Below are 23,849 nucleotides of genomic sequence, written 5' to 3' on the forward strand. Positions count from 1 at the left end.
AGAAGAGGTGATATGTGTGTGTGTGTCTATATATATATATATGTATATATATATATGAAATATTACTCAGTCATTAAAAAAATGAAATCCTGGGGTGCCTGGGTGGCTCAGTGGGTAAAGCCTCTGCCTTCAGCTCGGGTCATGAACCCAGGGTCCAGGGATTGAGCCCCACATCGGACTCTCTGCTCGGTGGGGAGCCTGCTTCCCCATCTCTCTCTCTCTGCCTCCCTCTCTGCCTACTTGTGATCTCTGTCTGTCAAATAGATGAATAAAATCTTTAAAAAAATGAAATCCTTCCATTTGCAATGACATGGATGGAACCAGAGAGGATTATGCTATGCGAAATAAGGCAATCAAAGAATTATCATATGATTTCACTCATATGTGGAATTTAAGAAACAAATAGAGGAGCAGGGGAAGGGAGAGAAAAATAAAAGACAAAAGTCAGAGAGGGAGACAAACCTTAAGAGACTCTTAATCATAGGAAACAAACTGAGAGTTGATGGAAGGAAAGTGGATAGGAGGATGGGTTAACTGGGTGATGGACATTAAGGAGGGCATGTAATGTGATGAGCACTGGGTGTTACAGAAGACTGATGAATCACTGAACTTTACCTCTGAAACTAATAATATACTGTATGTTATCTGAATTTAAATTTTAAAAAATAAAAGATAAAAAATGAATTAAAAAAAGAAAATAAGTACATTAAGATGAGTATCAGCCAGAGCTGAGATTAGCCTGGAACAAAACTGAATTTATTCTAAAAAGAACTTGGATTATCTTACTTTTCATTGTAATTTGGGTCTGTAATTCTAAAACTACCTTCTTGTACTCTAGGAGTGAGACAAAAATTCACCAATATTCTCAATAAAGAGAAAAATGGGAAAAAGTAAAAAAAAAAATTACAACATCTCCTACCCTACAAAAAATATAATGATAAAATATTGTGTAAGAAAAAATTTCTAGAATATTAGAAATACAAATGACACTAGAAAAAAAAAATCCTAACTAGCTTTTTAGTAGAAATTAGTCAGCTGATGCTAAAACTCATAGGTAATTGCAAAGGTACTAAAACAGTATTCTTCTTCAAGATCATTTGCCTGAAAGAAGACTTACTAAAAAGCTATAGTAATCAAGATAGTGTACTATTAATAAAAAGGCAAAAGACTAGAGCAACTAAAGAGAGTAGCCCAGAAATAAACCCACATACATAAAGCCAATTAAATATCGTGAAGGTAACAAAATAATTCAACAGGGAAAGAAAAGTTGCTTTTAAGAAATGGTGCTAGCAATCCATAAAAGAAAATTTGATAATTTGGACTTTATCAAAATTTACAATTTTTGTTTCAAAAGACACTACTTAAAAATGAAAAGTCAGGGGTGCCTGGATGGCTCAGTGGGTTAAAGCCTCTGCCTTCAGCTCAGGTCATGATCTCAGGGTCCTGGGATCGAGCCCCACATCGGGCTCTCTGCTCGGTGAGAAGCCTGCTTCCTTCTCTCTCTCTGCCTTCCTCTCTGCCTACTTGTGATCTCTGTATGGCAAATAAATAAATTAAATCTTTAAAAAAAAAAAAAGTCAAGGGATAGACTGGCAGGAAGATTTAAAAATCATTTACTGGGAGAAAATATTTGCAAATCATATATTGTAGCATAATATATAAAAAAATTTAAAAAAAAACCAAAAAACTCCTAACTGGGTATTTATCCAAAGAAAACAAAATCACTAACTCAAAAAGATATTTGCACTTCATGCCCAGTGGAACATTATCCACAATAGCCAAGATATGGAAGAAACCTAAGTGTCCACTGATTCATGAATAAAGAAGACATGGTGGACACACACACACACACACACACACACACACACACGAATATTATGCAGCCAAAACAAGGAATGGGATCATGACATCTGCAACAATTTGGATAGACCTAGGGGGTATTACACTAAGTGAAATAAGTCAACAGAGAAAGGCAATATCAGATGATTTCAATTATATGTGGAATCTAAAAACAGAACAAACGAACACACAGAAAAATCAGAAACATACCCATAAACACAGAGAATACACTGATGGTCAGCAGACAGGAGCAGGGTGAGTGAAGGGGAGTGGGCAGTATAGCCTTCCAGTTATGGAATGAGTTAATCACAGGGATGAAAGGCACAGCATAGAGAATATAGTCAATGGTCCTGTAATGTTGTTATATGGTGACAGATGCAGCCACACTTACAGTGAGCACAGCATAATGTACAGAGAAACTGAGTCACTATATTGTACACCTGAAACTAATGCAACATTATGTGTCAACTATTCTTCAATTAAAAAAAAAACAGACAGTAGGATGACCCAATTTTAAAATGCCTGAAAGATATGAATAGACTGAGTAAACCAAAGATACACTAAGGACTAAAAAGCATGAGAAGCATTGCTCAATATCACTAGCCATTTACGAAATGTAAGCTAAAAATCTAATGAGACACCACTGTCCACCCACTAGCAGGCCATAGTCAAAAAAGAGAGAACAAGTGTTGGTAAGGATGTGTGGACACTGGAACCCTCCGACATTGCTGATAGAATATAAAATAGTATAGGCCCTTTGGAAAAGAACATGGCAATTCCTTAAAAAATTAAACAAACTTACTATACAATCCAGCAATTACATTCTTAGAAATCTACCTAAAAGGGAACACCTGGATGGCTCAGTCAGTTAAGTGTCTGCCTTCAGCTCAGGTCATGATCCCAGGGTCTTGGGATTGAGTCCTGCATCAGGCTCCTTGCTCAGTGGAGAGCCTGCCTCTCCCTCTGCCTACACTCCCCCTGCTAGTGCTCTCTTGTTCTATCTGGCAAATAAATAAAATCTTTAAGAAAGAAAGGAATCTACCTAAGAAAAATGAAATACATGTGAGCAAATGTTCTTAACAGCATTATTCATAAAAGCCAGTAACTAGAAATAATCCAAATATCCATCAACTGGTAAATGGATGAATAAAATGTGTTACATCCATAAAATAGAACAGAATTCAACAATTAAAAAAGAATGAACTACTTAAGACATTCTGCAACGTAGATATACCTCAAAGGCATTATGCAAATGAACAAAGCCAGACACAAAAGGCAGTATCTTGTACAATTCCCTTTATATGAAATGACCAGAAAAAGCAAATCAATAGAGACAGAAAATAGATTAGCTACTGCCTAGAACTGGGAGCAGGAATAGGTACTGACGTCTGGAATAAACTGAAGGTTAAAATCTTGCCTTTTGCAACAACATGGATGGAGCTACAGAGTAAAATGTTAAGCGAAATAAGGCAGTCAGAGAAAGACCAATACCATATGATCCAATTAATATGTGAAATTTAAGAAACAAAACAAGCAAGCAAAGTGGGGAAAAAGAGAGAGAGAGACAAACCAAGAAACAGATTCCTAACTATAGAGAACAAACTGATGGTTACCAGAGGGGAGGGAAGTGGGGGAAAGGGGATATAGTGGATGGGATTAAAGAGTTCACTTAACATGATGAAGGGAAAAAAAAAAAATACATGAAATTATTAAAAAAAAAAAAATTCATGGGTTGAAATCCTAAACCCCAATGTGATATTAGGAAGTGGGGACTTTGGCAGTGATTAGATCATGAAAGTGAACAACTCACGAATGGGATTAGTTCCCTTATAAAAGACCCGCGAAATCTCTCCTGCCCTGTCTGCCATTTGAGGATACAACAAGAAAATGACGATCTAATCATGATGAGCACTGAATATTACATAGAATTGTTGAACCACTACATTGTACACCTGAAACTAATGGAACACTGTATGTTAAATAGACTGGAATTAAAGTTAAAAACTTAATTATAAAAATAAAAAAGAAAATTATTATCTGCAACCCAAAAGAGAGTCTTCACTAAGGACATGACCAGGCTGGCACCCTGATTCAGCCTTCTAGCCTCCAGAACTGTAAGACATTTCTCTTTATAAGCCATCCAGTCTATGATAATCTGTTACAGCAGCCCAAATGAAGCAAGACTGGCCAATGGACCCGAGGGATCTTTCTGTGGTGTTGGAAGTATTTTCAAACTGGACTATGGTATGACTGGCACACTCTATAAATTAGCAAAAACATTAAAGTAGTTATTTTAACAATATTCTATATGTTCAAAGATTAAGTAGATTAATAGAATGTAAGAAAAGACCTGAATCAAATTTCTACAGGTGAAACAAAAATGTCTGAAATGAAAAATACACTGAATAAGATTAGGGGCAGATTAAACAGTACAGAAAAAAAAATAAGTGAACTTGAAAACAAGGCAATAAAAATTATCACACAGAGAAAAGAGGATGGTGGAAAAAAATGTACAGAGAATCCAGTGATCTGTGAGATATCCTTAAGATGCCTGGTAAATTTGTAACTGCAGTCCCAGAAGGATAGGGAAGGAACAGAAAAAACATTTGGAAAAACAAAGGTCATAAAAATCACTAAATTCTAATCAAAAACTGAATTTCCCCAAAAAGTACACAAGTTATTAAAATAAGTTATAATTTGGATTCCTTACATTTGGTCACAGCATAAATGTTAGGTTTCTTCCTGTTCCCTATCGAACAAATATTTTTAAATTTTAATAAGTTAGTAAATTACTGTACACTATAATTATATGAATGAAAATAATTCACTTGAATAGTCAAGATCTGTATTCTTTTAAACTATGTATCTTGGGGTTCCTGGGTGGTTCAGTCGGTTAAGCATCCAACTCTTGATTTCGACCTGGGCCATAATCTGAGGGTTGTGAGATAAGCTCCCTCAACCCCATCCAGCTCCATACTGGGCATGGAACCTGCTTAAGATTCTCTCTCTCCTTCCCTCTCAAAAAACAAAAACAAAAAAAACCCTGCATATCTTACTTTAAAGCTCTGTAGTATTTTTCCCCTTTACTCTCATATCCCCTTATTTCCTGAGAATTCATTCTCTTGGAATCTTTCCACGTAAAAGAATAAAATGCATAATAAAGTACAAAGAAATGAAAAGTGAGAACCAACCTGAAGTCTTGCGAGTTGTGCAGTCCGGGCTACTATTTTATTGTATGGTTCGACAATTTTTGCTTTCATCCTAAAGGAAAATAAAGAAGTGTGACAATAAAATCATCTTCAAAATATCAATGGTTAAACTTCTTTCCATTCCACTTATTAACGAAATGAACAACAGTACCTATCCACAGCTCCCTGTAAAGCCCCAATTCTTGTCTGCATCATCTGAAGGACACCTGGGAAAACATAACAGTTTCCATTACTTTACAAATTTACAAGGGCTCCAACTGGGGAAAAAAATTATATTAAAAGAAAAAATCATACATATACACATACCCATATATAGAAAAATTTCAATTTTTTTCTGCCACCATTATAACTTAAGCAACCAGTATCTTTACCTGCACTATTTTTAAAGCCTTTAAGTAGTCTATTCTCTTCTTACAATTCTTGTTTCACTAAACAAGTCTGACAAATGGAGAGTGACTGCATAAGGAGCACAGGGTTTTCCACTTGGGTGATGAAAAAATTCTGGAACTACATAGTAAAACTGTTGCACAACACTGTAAATGTAATTAATGGTACTTAATTGTATACTTTAAAATGGTTAAGTTTCATGTTCATGTGTATTGTACTATAGTCACAAAAGAAGCTTGAATGCTTTTTAAAGGTGCAAACTGGGGATATCTGAGTGGCTCAGTCGGTTAAGTGTCTACCTTCGGCTCAGGTCATGATCCCAGGGTTCTGGGATCAAGTCCTGCATCAGGATCCTTGCTCTGTGGAGAGCCTGCTTCTCCTTCTGCCTGCTGCTCTCCCTGATTATGTTCTCTCACTCTCACAAATAGATAAAATCTCCAAAGGTGCAAACTGTAGCCCAATATTCCCTGTTAAAACTCTTCTACAGTCTTCCCTTCACTTCCATGTCAAAACTGAAGTCCACAGCTTGGCCTTCAAGGCCCTGTACCACCTGGAAATGGTGTACTTTCTCTCCAGCACTCAGCTGCATCCCCAAGCTCCTACTAGATAAATGCCACTATTCACCAAGCCTTGGCTTAACAGAAACAATTACTAAAAGATCCCCCAGCTAATTTAGGTTTTCTTTCTATTTTCTTCTACAGCAGACATTTCTTTCATGGCACTTACCACATTAGGTAATTACATATCTGCTTATATATCTCTTTAATATTTTACTCTCTCACTAATCCATAAATTCCTGGAGGTTAGGGAAAGTATATTTTCATTCATTACTGTGTGACCTGAGCCTAACTCAGACTACTTCCAATGGCGATGAATATTTGTTCAATTAATTATATCCTAGGTAAGTAATGCACATGGATAACAAGGATAGTATCGCCTTACTCTCTATATGAGATGGTTAATTTCATATACATGATGGTTAATTTCTTAAAAATGATTAAATTAACCAACATGATGGTTAATTTCTTAAAACTGTAAAAATATTATCAGGAAGACAGATCTTAAATCTTACTGTTTTATATACCTGAAAATAAACTTTTCAATATTACAGTTTTAATTATTTTGAACTCCACTCTTTAAAACACTTTTCACATTTAACTGGCATAGTTCTGGTTTTAAAACAATATTCTAAATAAACTTAGGTACAGAACTGTCATATATTAAATTAAGTAATATTAGAACTAATAAACATTATCAGATAGAATTATGCTTTAGTATAGCACAGTCCAATTTTTCTGCTGGTTTTATGGTTCCTTTACCTTAAACCGCCAGAAATGAACTTCTTTTATTTGTTATCACCATGTCCTCACATCTTATTTTTTCCACAACCTACTCTCAAACAGATTTCATACACACCACACCAAAATCAATCTTATCAAGGTCACCAGAAACCCCCAAGGTGCCAAATTCTATTGTCAGTTCTGTCTTTATCTTGCTCAAATTCTCTGAAATTCACAAGAGTCAAACCACTCCCTGCCTAAAACACTTTTTTTCCTCTGGGCTTCGAAGTTTACACACTCTCTGGGTTTCTTCCTATTACATTAGTGGTTCCTCCTCCTCTGCTAGAGTCCTACATGCCAGAATACTCTAAGATTTCATCCTCTGTCACTTTCACTTCCCTGTCTACAATGTCTCTTAGGAACTTCACCTAATCCCAATGTTTTAAATACTACCTATTCAATAAAATACCAGTTTTATATCCACACATCCACACATAGGTACACATATCTACAGAGATTTTTTATGTCTGCCTACCTATGTACACACACACACACATGCACACACAGATCTCTAGATCTGAACTTTTGTCAAATTAAGATACCCAAGATAACTTCTGCCCCACCCTCGCCCCATCAAAATTATAATCCTCTCCATTCTAATCCATCTCAGTTATCTATACCATCACCTATCCCTTTTTTCAGACTAAAATCTTAGGAATCATACTTGGTGACTTTTTTCCCTCGCCTCTTTCATCTCCCATCAACAAACCCCATCAGCTCTGCCCCCATTTTATGCTACCCACTTTCCTCTCTCACATCTACCACTCTTACCTGAGGCACCATCAACTCTCTTCTAGTATCTTCTAAACTGGTACCCCTGATTCTACTGATTTCTAAAAAGAAAACTTTTTAGAGCATTAGTCTTATATACCATACTCCTAATAAAAACCCTCCAATGGTTTACCACTGCATTTAGAATGAAAAATCAAAATTCTTTTCCAGGAACCTCATCTACAATTCTCTCCTTTATTCATTAAATTCCTCTCATACTGGCCTTTTTTCTGTCCCTCATACATCCCATGTTAACTCCTACCTTCCCATTTATTGGTCTTTCAGCTTACCACACACTCTTCTTCCACTTTTCATGTGGTGGCTGTTTCTCATCATTCAGTTCTCAGCTTAAATGTCATCTTGTAAAAAAGGCCACCCCCTCCCGAGTATCGTAGCTAGTAAGGGACTCCCCTTCCTCCAACTAATAAACCATTTTATTTTCTTTGTGGAACTTAAAAATATCTGAAGTTTCCCATTTGTGTATTTTTTTTGTCTGCTTCCCTGCCTTAGAACATAAGTTCCATAAGAACCGTGACTATCGTTCATAAGTGCCTGGTACCTAACAAGTTCTCAGTTACTGTTTGAGTGAACAAATGAAGGAAGGAATGAGGATATCTCTTTTCAGTAAAATAGCGTTAATTAAAAATACCTCTAAATCCCAAATCTACCTGTCTGGAACCTAGCAAATTATCAACTAATATATTTTTTAAAGATTTTATTTATTTATTTGAGAGAGAGAGAGAGCACGAGTGGGAAGGGGGTAGAGGGGGAGGGAGAACCAGATTCCCACTGAGCAGGGAGCCCGATTTGGGACTCAATCCTAGGACCCTGAGACCATGGCCTGCGCCAAAGGCGGGCAATAAACCACTGAGCCAGCCAGGCACCCGCTCAACTAATATTTAAATAAATAAATAAATGAAAATGAATGGGGGCAACTTTTAATGAAATAGGTTCAATAAATGTACTGCTGAACTATTTACATGGCAAAATTCAATATTGGGGGTTAAAAAGCTGAAGTAGGGGTGCCTGGGTGGCTCAGTGGGTTAAAGCCTCTGCCTTCGGCTTGGGTCATGATCCCAAGGTCTTGGGATCGAGCTCCACTTGGGGCTCTCTGCCTGCTTCTCTGCCTACTACTTGTGATCTCCATCTGATAAATAAATAAAATCTTAAAAAAAAAAAAAAGCTGATGAAGTAGAAGGTGGAATACTATTCATTTTCAAATACAGATCACGCTTATTTTTCAGGATCTCAACATACTAGTAAGTACTTAGAAATACACATAATGCCAAAATGAATACTACTTCAAATAATCAAATTCTACTAATTTGATTAGTAGAATACTACTAACACTAATTCAAATTAATACTATTAATACTAATTCAAGTAATTCAAATTTGAATATTTATATTCAAACAATCCAGAGAAGATGCTTAAATTATCAAAAGAACTCAGAGAAGGCAGTCTTTGTACCTTATATACTCATCCAATGGATAGTCATTCTAACTCAGTCTAACCATACATTTTAAGTGTCGTGATCACTGAAAAGCATTTTGGGAAAAACAGGCACATTGTAGACCTAAATGTATATAAAAAAACCACAATGAGAACTATTTCTATTGTGATGATTCACCTACACCTAAATACACTCAGAATCAATGTACTACCAGCCATCCTTATAGGTTTTACAAATTAAAAAAATCACCCCTCATTTATTTTAAAAACAAATCACCATTAAAACAGGATATTATTTACCTGCTTCCAGAAACACATAAAATGATATAAGATTAAAAATAGTTCATTTCCAATAGGAAGTGGTCAGTACTCAGTTTTCCCAAGAACATAGTCTGATATCCAATTAAATATTCAAGTAACAAACTATTATTCCCTCAAATACTAAGTTCTTCATCAGGATGTCTGAGAAACAGTATACATGCTGAGAATAAGTTAACACCTTTGAGTGCATAAGAAATAAGGGGAAGCATTGAAGCATGAAAGCATATTGCATCCCAGAAAGCAATATCCTTCCTTGCCAAGAATTGGATCAACATAGGGAAAATCACTTAGTTTTCTTTTAATGTGTAAAGATTAATAATAGTAATCACAACACAAGTGATAATGTAAAACATGTTATTAACATTCCATAAGATGTAGTTTAATTTAATCAAGAGACAATGAAAAATTCATAAAAGATTTATCTAATCAAAAATACTAAGATTCATAAAAATATAAATCCAATGTATTATTCTTTTTTTTAAGATTTTATTTATTTAGAGAGAAAGAGGGAGCGCTTGCGCACGTGCGTGAAGGTGAGGGGAACAAGAATCTCAAGCAGACTCTGCACTGAGCACAGAGCCTGACTTGGGGCCTAATCTTGCAACCCTGAGATTATGACCCGAGCTGAATCAAGAGTCGGATGCTTAAACAACTGAGCCACCCAGGCGCCCCCAATATATTATTATTCTATTATAACTTCATTGAAAAAAGTTTCAAAGAAAGCCAAAAATAAGGAAAGTATTCAAGTCTACCTCCACTATTACTCACTCTGGTGGTATTGATGTTTTCATTAATTAACAATTTTCTGTTAATTTTACAGAGGCACTAAATACATACCAGGAATTGTTCTAACCATTTTTCTAATTCACTTAGCCCTCAAAATAACACCATCCAGGTACATTTTAATACTCTTCCCTTGGGGGCGCCTGGGTGGCTCAGTTGGTTAAAGCCTCTGCCTTTGGCTCAGGTCATGATCTCAGGGTCCTGGGATGGAGCCCCGCATCAGGCTCTCTGCTCAGTGGGGAGCCTGCATCCCCCCGCCCACAACTGCCTCTCTCTCTGCCTACTTATGATCTCTGTCAAATAAATAAATAAAATCTTAAAAAAAAAAATGATACTCCTCCTTTGCAGATAAAAGGGAGCCATACAAAGGTTAAATAACTTGTCCATAGTCACATATCTACTAAGTGGCAAAGCAAGGATTTGAACCCAGATAGTTTAGCTCAGAGGTCAATAAAGTTTTAATTAAAGTTTTGTTGGGACATAGTGATAATCATTTACATATTATCTGGCTACTTTCACTCTGAAATAGCAGAGTTTAGTAGCTAAAACAGAAATAGTATGGCCTCCAAAGTCTAAAATATTTACTATCTGACGCTTAACAGTAAAAGTTTGCCAGTTCCTGGTCTAGCTCAATCTAATTTATAGTACTTAATGGAAACATACCTTCCAAAGACTCAATACCAGTTGCTTGTGCTAATAAATCTTCATGCCTTGCAACAACCTGAAAATCAAGAATTTGCTGTGAGTATTGGATATTTTTCTTTGTAACTACAAGGAAGAATAAAGGTCTCTCTCCATAGAGGAAGGCACAAACACCAACACAGAAGAAAAAAATACAGGTGATAAGGGTACATTTGAGATGAGTTATTAGCAGAAACATAAACATGTTTATAAGTGAACATAGAGCCGAAGAAGTCACAGCCTTTTCACCAGCCCTTGCTTTCTTAATGGGAAGTGCAGGTAGAATTGTGCCAAAATTGGGGGAAAAAAAAAAACACAGCTGGGCGCCTGGGTGGCTCAGTGGGTTAAGCCGCTGCCTTCGGCTCAGGTCATGATCTCAGGGTCCTGGGATCGAGTCCCGCATCGGGCTCTCTGCTCGGCAGGAAGCCTGCTTCCCTCTCTCTCTCTCTCTCTGCCTGCCTCTCCATCTACTTGTGATTTCTCTCTGTCGAATAAATAAATAAAATCTTTAAAAAAAAAAAAAACACACAGCTAATTTTTGCAATCCTATTATGTCTTCCTTGTAAAAATGTTTTTTAAACATTAGGTTCTCTTAGTTCTTGAACTTAATTCAGCATATTCTAATCTGAAAACATAACACAGAGTCAGCACCCACCTATCCCTAAACATCTCTCTGCTTTCAGTTTCCCAGGGTCATAGCAAATCCCTTTCCCTGCGCAAGACTGATTTTTTTAATGAAAATTAAAAGAATCTCAAGCAGACTCTGCACTGAGCACAGAGCCTGACTTGGGGCCTAATCTTGCAACCCTGAGATTATGACCCGAGCTGAATCAAGAGTCGGATGCTTAACCAACTGAGCCACCCAGGCTTTTTTTATGTGAATGATCACATCAAAAACCCAAAAAGCTTAAGAGGTAAAGACCACATGCAAGAGATTCCTAGAAACATCAAGAAATCATGAGTAATCATTATTCTTTAGAATAATTCGAAAATCCTTATCATTTTGTACCTTTTCAATTCCAATGAAGAAGTTGTTTCCTATCTAGGCTAGAAACTGAAGCTCCTAGTCAGCAAGGATTCATTCACTGGAACCCCTACTACCTCTACTTTGCCTTGTTTCAGATATCATTGTTATTCTATCAAGTCCCTTTCTACCACAGCCATCTAAATTAACTACTAATTTTGGTTTCCTATGTCTGTTAAGATGGCCAGAACATGTCTGAATTCTCCCCAGGCCACTGATACAGTCATCGGTCTGTCCATCCTAACAAGACTAAATTTAATCCTCTATTCATCTTTTTTCTGTGTGAAGAATACTTTGAAAATGTTGAAACTCCTAAAGCAAGACTTCCATAAATTCCCCTGCAGCCAGCTGGATGAATTTCCAAGAGATCTGAAGACAGAAAAGAAAGGAATGCTATCTTCTTATTGTCTCAGCTAGTAATGAGCAAGGTCCTGACACCTGAATTTAGAGATGGTTGGAAAAACTGTATCAATCATTCTAGAATTTAGTTACCGGATACCCCAAGGCAGAATTTTAGCAGTGGCATGGGAGGTAAGGGCTGGAGCTTCCAGGCCTCCACACTGCATCTATGAAAGTAGATCCTTCAACTCAGTTCACTGGCTGACTTCAGAAGCATCCAGTTCTCTGTATTAAACACCTTCCTGCTTTCAATACCTAGAGTGGTTTCTGTTTCCTGTCCAAAGCTCCAAATAATACATACTTCATCACATCTTCTATTATTTTATTCATCTCAACGATATTTAAAACAAAATTTATGGGTTTGGTTAGCATTATCCCAATTCTTCTTCTGCAGAGAAACAATTATAGCAGGTTCAGGGCCCATACTAGACCTCTACTTCATATTCCAAATTACCGTAAGTATAATTTGTCCCCTGTAAGAGATGTTAAACAAACTTTTGGTTTTTATTGATTCCTTCAAAGAAGGTACTGCATGCAAGGAATAAAGAAAATACCAATCATATTACTCAGCCATAAAAAAAGAATGAAATATTGCCATTTGCAACAATGTAGATAGAGCTAGAGAATATTTGCTAAGCAAATTAAGTCAGAGAAACACAAATACCTTATGATTTCATACATATACAGAATTTTTTTTAAAGATTTTATTTATTTATTTGTCAGACAGAGAGAGAGAGAGAGAGCGAGCGCGAGCACTGGCAGATGGAGGCAGAGGGAGAAGCAGGCTCCCCACCGAGCAAGGAGCCTGATGTGGGACTTGATCCCAGGATGCTGGGATCATGACCTGAGCTGAAGGCAGCTGCTCAACCAACTGAGCCACCCGGGCGTCCCCATATACAGAATTTAAAAAGCAAACAGATGAACATGGCAGGGGGAGAAAGAGAGGCAAACCAGGAAAAAGACTCTTAACTACAGAGAACAAATTGAGGGTTGCTGGAGGAGAGGTGGGCAGGGGGAGGGCTAGATGGATGACAGAGATTAAGGAGGGGACTTATGATGAGCACTGGGTGGGGAGTATGAGTGACAAATCACTAAATTCTATATAGCTAAGACTAATATTACATCATATGTTAACTGGAATTTAAATAAAACCTTGGGGGAGAAAAATAAAATAATAACCATAAAAAAACAACAACAAAAAAAAGGAATTTCAGGTGGCTATTATAAAAAGCCACCCCTGAGAACCCTAGGCAGAGTTAAGTGCATTCTCTCCTGCTTTTATGAATGCTTCCTACTATTCTAAATAAAACAGGCATCACTTCCCTGTCATTATTTCTCTCTGTATCTGCCACTGGTCTTTGAGTCCTTGGAGAGCTGGGAAATATGTTCATTTTTCTATCCCCACAGCCTAATGTGAATCCTGACAATTAAAATATACAACTAAATGTGTAATTAAAATGCATAATATATAATCACAGTTAAAGTGACCTTAGAAGTCATCCCAGTCCTAAGCTACTCTTTCAACTGATAAAGTACAATATAAAAAATTTAAATGAATACATATCATGTTATAACAGATCTAAGTTTCCTGGTAAACAGTCCATATACTTATGCATTTGTTCATTCATTTAAATATTTATTAAGTGCCTATTCTACAAAAGCCAAAATAGGAAGTATACTATAAAACTCCCTATAAAATTACAGAATTAGGGCGCCTGGGTGGGTCAGTGGGTTAAGCTGCTGCCTTCGGCTCGGGTCATGATCTCAGGGTCCTGGGATGGAGTCCTGCATTGGGCTCTCTGCTCAGCAGGGAGTCCGCTTCCCTCTCTCTCTCTCTGCCTGCCTCTCCATCTACTTGTGATTTTTCTCTGTCAAATAAATAAATAAATAATCTTTAAAAAAAAATTACAGAATTATAGAAAAGGAAGGAACCTTTAAGATCTTCCACTATAATCTCTTCCTCCTTATTCACTCCAACCCATTTAATAGATTTCCTTTTTTAAAAGCAAAACTCAGAGACATTAAGGTACCAGCACAGTTAAGATTGGGACCCATCTCCTAATTCCCCATCTTGTGTTCTTTCTACCACAAACTTGTCAACTTTCTAGAATTTCAGCAAATATTACACTGTTCCATAAAGTGGGAAGTGCCAATGGGAACACACCAATTTTTCCTATTCACACTGTTCTACTTCCAAAAGTCCATTTTCTATTACTTTTATCAAAGGCTTCCATTTTTCACCTACTTATATTCACTGCACATCTGTTAAGGAGATGAAAGCAAAGTATGAACAACAGCTTTTGGAGAGATGGGTACGTTAGTTTTTCATCTAACGAAAAGTAGTTTATAGAAAACTTTTCAAAAACATACTTTGAAAAATAAGCCACACTGGTAAGTTACACATTTGCTCATTTAAATATGCATTTAGATTAAATAGTAAAAGTATTACAAGTGATAAATTATTTTATCTTTAGGTTGAAGAATCCAGATGATCCAGAAGATTGGCAATACCTGTAGGTGTAGTTCTTTATCCAACTGACTGATTCCTTGGGCAAGTTTTGCTAGTTGTTCAGCAATTACGGCTTGATGAATAGACTGGGAAGTATAAGTCTTTACATCAAAGTCTTCATTTAAAAAATCCCTGTAACACTCTAGGGGGAAAAAATAAGGAAAAGTCTTTCATTATTAATTGCACTGCACTAAACCACAGATAACAGACAACAAAACCAATATAGATAACATACTTTGACCTTTTTTATACACTAAGAACTGCTGTAAATGGGAAGAGAGTGGTAACATTCACTGAGAGCTTACTGTAGGCCAGGCACTGACCCATACACTTTAAACATATTAGCACTTTCAACCTCACACAACCCTGCTGGAACTATCATTTCCCCCATTTCACAGATGAAGAGACAGGAAAAGACAGGACACGCAACTTGCCCAACCTGTCTGAGATACAAATGCAGGTTGCAGAGCCCACAGTCTGAACCCCTATATTACACTGCTGAAAGTTAACTTTTACCAGAGAGTCGAAAGGAACATATAAGAGTAGAAGACTAAAAATTAACTACTAACCATAGCCTTTAATGCAAGAATACAAGGTCACTGACAATGGCAACAGGCAAATTGACTATATTTGACATTTATGGTCTCAAATATCTCTAAATCAATGCACAAATGCTGTCATAATAAAGTGAATCTGGAATTTTTATAGAAATAGGCAAACATAACTTTCAGGTGTTACTGAAACTAAGGATTTATGGTTGAAATAAGTAAATGGAAAGACAGCCTATGTTCAAAAAAGACCCTTACTAAACACAAAAAAAGTAATGATGCTAGATGTTAAGCTATCTTCCAGTACAGAAACCCAAAGATCTGTGGGTGAAAGTCAAATGGAGAGAATTAAGAGTTAAAAATCATTATGTAGAAGTGAGCTCAGGGTAAGTAGAAAACCACTACCTTCCACCCATGTGGGAGATACAGGTAAAACTACCCTGACAGAGATTGTAAAACTAACCGGCAAAATGGAGTCCTTATCAGACAACTTCTATTGTCTCTATCCATATAATGCATGCTCCATAAGGGCAAGGACTTTGTTTTGTTTACTCCCACATCCCTAGAGCCTGAGCAATGCCTGACACATGGCAGGTGTTCTGGACCAGTTGAATGAATAAATTCATCTATATATGACCTGGAAGTAGCATTCTGCAAAGAACAAAGATTCATTCTTGATGAATCTCAAAGTGAAAGAAAAACTACTACTTTGGCCTTAATTCTGGGAGTCCCATGTCCTTCCAGTTTGCCAAGGAGTTTTCAGGATTAAAGATCCTGCAAGGCAGCCAAGTGGAGAAGGCTACTCCAAGAAGAAGGAAGGTGTAGAGGCAGCAAATGCCAGAGCGTATTTTGAGAAAGAAGGGCAACACTGACGTCAGTGTGTCTAGATCACACTGCTGGGCAGAAGGGGAAAGAATAATAGGAGTTGAGGTTCCAAAGGAAGGCTAAGGGCAGTTTAAAAAGAGACTGGTAAGACTTCTAAAATGTTCAGACTATATCTCATTAAGGTTAAAGATGAGAAAGAGCACTGTCAGCTTTGTGTTTTAGTTTCTGGCAGCAGAGCAGAGGATGACTGAAAAGGGATTAGTCACCCAGTGATGTGCTGGAGCTGCCTCATATTGGCTCCTGAGAGCCTACAGTTCAATTCTCAGGAACTGTGTGAGCTAGGGGACATCACATGTAGGCATCTAAAAAATGACCAGGTTGAAAGTATTTATACCATGGAAACTGGCATACGCTACAAAATCAGGGCTTTTCCTATTGTATCAGAAAGGTGGTTTACCAGCACACTCATGTAATAGAGCTGCCGAAGCCAGCAGTAGGGTGCTCTGTTAACAGCCCAAGAGACATGATGAAGGCCTAAGACAGTAATCCTAAAAAAAAAGAAAATGACTAAGTTGACAAATATTCGGACACTATAATGTGTAGGACTTAGAGACAAGCTGAAAATGGGTGATTAGGTAGAGCAAGAAGTATAGGGATGATTCCCAAGATTCTTGACTGAGTAACTGACACAAGGAATTCAGCTTTGCATTAAGTTCGACCACTAGGCATCTTTGCATAAAGATAAAATTGATCATATTGCTGCCTCCAAGGAACTCATCATCTACATGGGGAAAAAAGCACATATTTAACTAACCACATACAATCGATGGTAACAGAGAAGGTTAGAGGAAAAGGGTAAAAAAAAAAAAAGTGAAGTAATCCCACCTTTTCACATGTAGCACCTGAACTATTTGTTCATATGTAACTTTTGGTAAGTAAAACTAATCGTGCCTGTTCACTATCAAGATAGAAATGTCCAGTAGACAGTAATCGTATAGTTTAGAAGAGAGGTAAGGACCATGTATGTGTGTATTTGTATACAACTATATTAATTTTGAAACCTTGAAAAAAATGATTTAGGAATGAATTTTAGAATGCACAAAAAGGGAAATGGAGAAGACTGAGTTCAGAAGCCAGACAAACACCAAAAATCTGGAAGTAGATGGGGAAAATGAAAGCAATCAAGGAGACGAAGGAACGTTCAGAGAGAAAGAAAAACAAGAAAGAATGGCAAGGGACGGTTTAGAGAAAGTAAGTGGTAAGTGGCATCAAAGATCTTACAAAGATCAAACAGTGAAGGCTGAATACAGGCCATTGGACTTGGCATTTGAGGAGTGATTGTCCATCAGAAGAAAAGTCATATAATGCTTCTATTTTACAGTTGTCTCAGAACTGTATCAGAAACAGCCCACAAATTATTCCAACTATGCATCTGCTCACCAACCCTATCAATCCTATCCTCTACCAGTGGCAGATCCTGTACATACTGAATCGCTATTACGGACAGAAATGTTTAATATTTTAGGAATGTTGCAGAGAATGGGTGAAGTGAGCCACTGAATTAGGGGCAAACTGAAGATGACTAGCAATCAAAGAAACTTGGAAAAGAGCACTTAGAGAATTAGGAATTTTTTTTTTTAAGCACACAACTCACAAGTCACATGAAAAATATTTCAAGAAGAGTCAAACCCCTTTTACAAGTTCAAGTAACGTATGAATCAAAAAGTATCCATTTGATTTAATCACAAAGAGGTCATTAGAGACCTTGGCAAAGAGATTTCAATGGCATAGAATGAAGGTGACTGGGTCCTTGAGGAGACAGGAAAAAAAAAAAAAAAAGACTCCGAACACAGGAGGAAGACCATCCTTAGAAGCAGAGATTCCGTCTAGAAAGCCTTTCTTGACAGTTCGCTAATCACTCCCCATTATCATCCTCCTCTGTATTGTTTGACTTTGTACACAACGCTGCTATCCAGCAACACTATATTAGAATGCTTAACTTTACAGCTTACAAGATTATCCTTTACTAAAATGGCAAGCTGCTTGAGGTTGGAAATTGCACACATATCAGGAGTTCAAAACTTGGTTAAATGGAATTTAAATCAAGATACAGAGATGCACTGGACAGAGATTCTAACCTAGAGAATCTAACACAATCAGGTTCAAAAACACCTCATCAGAAAGTTTTGACAAAAGTATATACATTATCAGAAGGCAAGGAATTAAGGGCAATAATAAGCAACACTCAGAGGAAAACAGTAATTTAGAATGTTATTTCATTCGTTTATAACCTACTTTGATCTGCAAATGTGTGCATATACTTACTGTGATGTTCATTAAAAAGTGTGCGCATACGCTTATTGTGATGTTCAATTATAAAAATTTATTCTGCACCCACCATAAGAAAGGTACCATTATTAACTGTGCAGTAAAAATGCAGTTCTACAATATAGCAGAAAAAGTCAGGCACACAAATTATTTTCAATACCTGGTGGAACATGATGGCAATTAGGGAAGAAAATTAAGAACAGATGAGAAGAACTGAGATTCGCGGCGTGTTAACTGAATTAATACAACTTAATGTACTTCTCAAATGTCCTATGTTTAACTTATTTCCTACAGTTTTCCTCTGTCCAAAACTATCAATAAATTGCTATATTCAATACATATGGTTAATCCCTGCCTGAACTAATGTTCTGAACTCGTCCCCATGCATGCTTGTGGATAAACGCCTTGTAAAAAACTAGGCTGCGAGTGGGCCACCTGTGTAACCCGGGAATTTGTTAAGAGAGGGATGCTTCCAACTCCACTTTAAAATGAAGCTTTTTTTAACATTAAGAGCTGTCATCTATCTGTTCTAGGTCTTTCACTCTTCATGGGATGCAACGCTTTCTCCAATTGCGGCTGTCAACCTGGGTCACCGGAGTGCGGCAGTCCCAGGACTTCAGAGAAACCTCAAATGCAGGAAGGGTAGAGTTGAAATGAGGAACAACCAGAAATTAAATGTCCCCTGGACACACGAAAGGAAAGGGGTCTGTTAGTCTCTGGAGAAACAGGTTGGCGAGGCCAGCACCCAGACGCCAGGGGGCCGGGCGGGGGGGAGTGGTCACGTCAAGACCGGAAAACTTTCTGCAAAGCGACGGGTTGAGTCTACCACCCCGGTCCAGGTGCGGAACAGGACAGTCCCCGGGCCCACCACCCAGCCAGACCCAGACTCCTTACCGTCCTGCAGAAGCTCCCGGACTGTCGCTGTCACCGCCCCAGAGCCCAGAGCCCCTTGGCCAGCCACAGCGACGCCGCCGTCACCACCTTCCATGTTGGCAGGTACCTGGGTGATGGCGTCAGCAGCCGGTTCGCCCCGCCCGGGTGGTGACGCTTAATGCCGGCGCCGCCGGCTCCGCCCAGTCCGCGGCTCCTGGCCAGCGTGGAGAATCGGCTCAGCGGCAGCAGCTGCACGAATCCCGGCTGAGAGCAGCGTGGGGCCCAGAGCTGGCGAGCGCCCAGGGCCTGACGCGCGGGGGAAGCCGAGGTCACGGCGCCGTGCGCCGTGTCCTGTAGCGCCCCTGGGCTAGGCGTCGTTCCACCCGCTGAAGAGAAGGTGGGCGCGGGAACCTGGCAGAAGCGCTGATCTCTGTGCAAGTATTTAACCTGAGAACAGGGGCCTCTCGAAGGAGGCTGGACAGGAGAGCGGAGGTTTCTGGGAGCTTCGCTTGCACTCCACAGACACAGCTGGGGGAATTAGTAACTCCCCAGCCTTTTCTGTCACACGCCTTGGCTAATGGTCTTGGGGTAGAGGCTGGCGGGAAAGCTTGGGAAAGAAAGTTGCGGGAATGAATACTAAAGCAGAGTTCGGGAGAGCGGAAGGTTGGTGAAGAAGGAAGACTGAACCAGGAAAAGACAAGTGGACTCAGTCTCTGCCCACCCCCACCCCCCCGACCTTAAGCTTTTCCTCTCTCTTCCTCTCTTTTTCAGCCACGTGCTATGAGTGATGCCAAACTTTTTCCTCTTACAAACTGATGGATTTTCCATATCTCAACTAACAGTATTGAAACGGTCAAATCAAGTTAGTTCCCGTTGTCTTCTCCGCTAATACAAATTCAGTTAGATTTCTCCCAAGATGAACACTAATAATTTATCAGATTAACCACTCTTGTGCAAGAAGGTTAATCGTTCCTACTTAAATAGAATCTGTAATACAACTTCCCCTGTACACCGAGAAACCAGTTTTTCCTGATTCCGGAGCTACACGGTTCTCTGTATTCTGGTAACAGTATTTCAACAAGATGCTGTAATAGTACTTTGTGCATTTAATACTCATAATCACTCAGGTAAGCATGTCTTTTGATACACTGCCTGTGCTTTCTCTTGACTTTGTCTCGGGTTTTTTCCTAGTATTTTTGGTCTCAATCAGGTCTGTCTAGAATTGTTTCTGAATGAGTCATGAATTGTTCAGGGCAGCGTGCTCAGATTCACATTAGATTTCATTATCCATAATACACAGAATTTTTTTTTCAAAGATTTTATTTATTTATTTGTAAGAGAGAGAGGAGCGAGAGAGTGAGCACAGGCAGACAGAGAGGCAGGCAGAGGGAGAAGCAGGCTCCCTGCCGAGCCCAAGGAGCCCGATGTGGGACTCGATCCCGGGATGCTGGGATCATAACCTGCCAGCTCGCTCCTCTCTCTCTTACAAATAAATAAATAAAATCTTTGAAAAAAAAAAAAAAGGATAAAACTCATCTTTGAATTGCGGGATCTTTTCCTTTCTTGGCTTTTACATTAGAAGATTCTAGAAAAGTTGTGTAATACTTGTTCATTTCATGAAGAGATTTGAGCCCCAGCCATACCTACCAGCACGAGTTTACAAATGAGACTCAATTCCTGTCTTGTCCCAGAGGAGCTCATAGGTAAGGTAGAAACCCATGTAAACAAATTGTACCAGGTGCTTTGCAGTTTATGGGTTTGTTTATTAAGCTTAACTACAGATTGAAATCACCTGGAGAGCTTTAAAAACCCACTAATACCTGCATCCTAAGCCCAGAGATTCACATTTAATTGGTCTGGGATATGGTTTGAGCATCCTCATTCTTGAAAGCTCCCCAGATTATTCTAATGTACAGCCAAGATTGAAAGCTACTGATTTATTCATCAAGCAAATACATACTGTGCGAGGCCTTTGTGCCATGTACTGGAACTACCAGGAATGAGTAAGAATGAAATTGTTTCTGCTAAAGTTACTAACGACCTAGTTACCATTAGATGCTTTTTAGTCTTTTCCTTACTAACTTTTTTGCGCTGTTTAAGTTGCTTATCCCCTCCGTCCTTGTTATTTGCTTCTCTTTTCAGCTTTTGAATCTCGCTCCTCAGGTTTATTCTTCTCAGCTCCGGAATTCATCTCTCAGTCTCCTTTGTGTTATTCTTTTTTGTCTTTTACTTAAATGTTGGTGCTCCTAAGATTTCTGGCAAAATATGTTATCCTTAAGTACTTTGTCCATGTGATTAGTTTCAACTGATTACCTAAAGGTAAAAGATTCTTAATCTTTATATCTAGCTTTTTCCTGAGCACCATATCTGTATAAGCAGTTGTGAGGCATTACCATCTGGAAATCCCATGAGCTCCTCAAATTCAGTGTGCCCAAATATGAACTTATGTTTCCCTACTAAAACCTATTGCTCCTCATTTTCTATCTCATTGCTTAGAATTGCCACCCACCTAGCCTCTAAAGCCAAATGTATACACCATCCTAGAATTCTCTCATACTGTAAAACATGCACTGTCCTGAAGTAATTTCCACTTCCTAAATATCTCACCAGTTTATTTCTAAATAGCTCCTAAGTGTTTCTCTTTTCTTATTCCACACATCAGACACTTTATGCATTGGTTTACTACAATAGCCTCCTTTGATATTTTGCCAAAAGCCCTACCCCCTTCATTGAAATCTTTAAATCAGAAATCTAATGTCATCTTCCTGCTAAAGTTATTTACAAATACATAAGGAGAGACATACAGCCCTTAAAAAATCTTTGCATGAAAGTATGTCATATGCCCATATTAACACGTTGGGTGCACATGAAAAATCACCTACAAAGGCGGAAAAATGGTTAAGAACCAAGGCCCTGCAGTAACAACATGGAATGTAAGGTCCATGATTATCTAGGCTTTCTCACAACCTCTTCTAATCTGCTCAAATAACACGGGACTACAAATGCTTCACTCTTCAGGTGTATTTCATCAAACATTTTCAAGCGTCCGGTTTTATATGTGTTGCTCCCTGTAACAGGACAGTTCCCCATCTCCCACATCTGTCAGCTCAAGCTTTCCTTCCTCCACTATTGATGACTTCCCTCATTTCTCTAGACAGTTATTCCCACAACACTTAAATTGTGTACAAGTGTATGCATGAGAACTACCATTTTGTGCATGTCTAACCAATAGATTTTTAAAGACACAAATGTTTTTCCACCTGTATTCCCAACATGTAGTAAGAGCTTAATATTTGTTGGTTGATTAAATACGTGTCCATGCCCTCAAAAACTCAAGAAGAAACGGACATGTTATTATTAAACTCTATAAAAGTAATTACAAGTGCACCTGGTAACAGGAGAGCCTAGGGTGTAGCGGATAAGTAACATCCGCTCTATCTGGGATTCAGAGAAGAGGTCAGAGTCATCAGAATGGAGGAATGAGTACACAGACTAAGGCAATGAAGATATGCTCAAGATTTAGTTAAAGGTACTACTTGGTTGACACACTTGAGGGGATGGAGGAGTGGAGGACAGACCCCAGGTTTTTTTTCTTATTTTTTTTTTAAATTTAATTTTATTTATTTGACAGAGAGAGATCATAAGTAGGCAGAGGCAAGCAGAGAGAGGGGGAAGCAGGCTCCCCGCTGAGCAGAGAGCCCGATGTGGGGCTCGATTCCAGGACCCTGAGATCATGACCCGAGCTGAAGGCAGAGGGTTAACCCACTGAGCCACCTAGGTGCCCCAGACCCCAGGTTTCTAATTTGAGTGTGTAGAGGTGGCATAATCAGGATGCAAAAATGCGAAAGAGAAGATACAGGCTTGACTCATGAAAAGGAACTGCCTTTCTCTTCCATATTTTTATCTATGTATGTGGCCTTACATTGTTCTTTTTTTTTTTTTAAGGTTTTCTTTATTTATATGACAGACACAGATCACAAGTAGGCAGAGAGGCAGGCAGAGAGAGGAGAAGCAGGCTCCCCGCTGAGCAGAGAGCCCGATGCGGGGTTCGATCCCAGGACCCTGGGATCATGACCTGAGCCAAAGGCAGAGGCTTTAACCTGCTGAGCCACCCAGGCGCCCCTGGCCTTGCATTGTTCTAATCATAAATTTTTACTTTAAAAAAAGAAGTAAGGGGCGCCTGGGTGGCTCAGTCAGTTAAGCATCCAACTCCTGATTTCAGTTCAGATCATGATCTCAGGGTTGAGATGGAGCCCGGCCTCAGGCTCTGTGCTTAGCACAGAGTCTGCCTGTCCCTCTTCCTCTGCTCCTACCCCTGTTCCCTAGCGCTCTCTCTCAAATAAATAAATAAAGTCTTTAAAAATAAATAAGAGGTAAAAGACCGCATTGGTCAGTAAAACTAGCTTATTTCAACTCTACGTTATACCTATAGAAATGGAAATTAACTAGTTTATATTTTGATTTTAATAGTACTTTCTGGATTAGCTAAACGTTTGCCCCATATCTGTTACTAAGTTACTAAAGCTAAACACTGGAATATGGAAAGCAACCAACACTATG

The 23,849-nt window shown here is 38.5% G+C and overlaps 1 protein-coding gene across 1 annotated transcript in view; it reads right to left on the reverse strand.

Moving 5' to 3' along the window:
• Window positions 1-19,782, reverse strand: part of COG5 (component of oligomeric golgi complex 5) — a 294,139-nt gene extending 274,357 nt beyond the window's left edge. Inside the window, exons 1-5 of the mRNA XM_082691956.1 lie at window positions 19,311-19,782; window positions 14,718-14,857; window positions 10,766-10,823; window positions 5,200-5,254; window positions 5,031-5,100 (exon numbers count right to left, since the gene is read on the reverse strand). Of these exons, the coding sequence (XP_082548082.1) occupies window positions 5,031-5,100; window positions 5,200-5,254; window positions 10,766-10,823; window positions 14,718-14,857; window positions 19,311-19,404 (417 nt within the window). The 5' untranslated portion in view covers window positions 19,405-19,782. The remainder of the gene's footprint in view (window positions 1-5,030; window positions 5,101-5,199; window positions 5,255-10,765; window positions 10,824-14,717; window positions 14,858-19,310) is intronic.
• Window positions 19,783-23,849: the final 4,067 nt, after the last annotated feature.

Source organism: Mustela nivalis (assembly GCF_964662115.1).
Source record: "Mustela nivalis genome assembly, chromosome: 12".
Classification (NCBI taxonomy): domain Eukaryota; kingdom Metazoa; phylum Chordata; class Mammalia; order Carnivora; family Mustelidae; genus Mustela; species Mustela nivalis.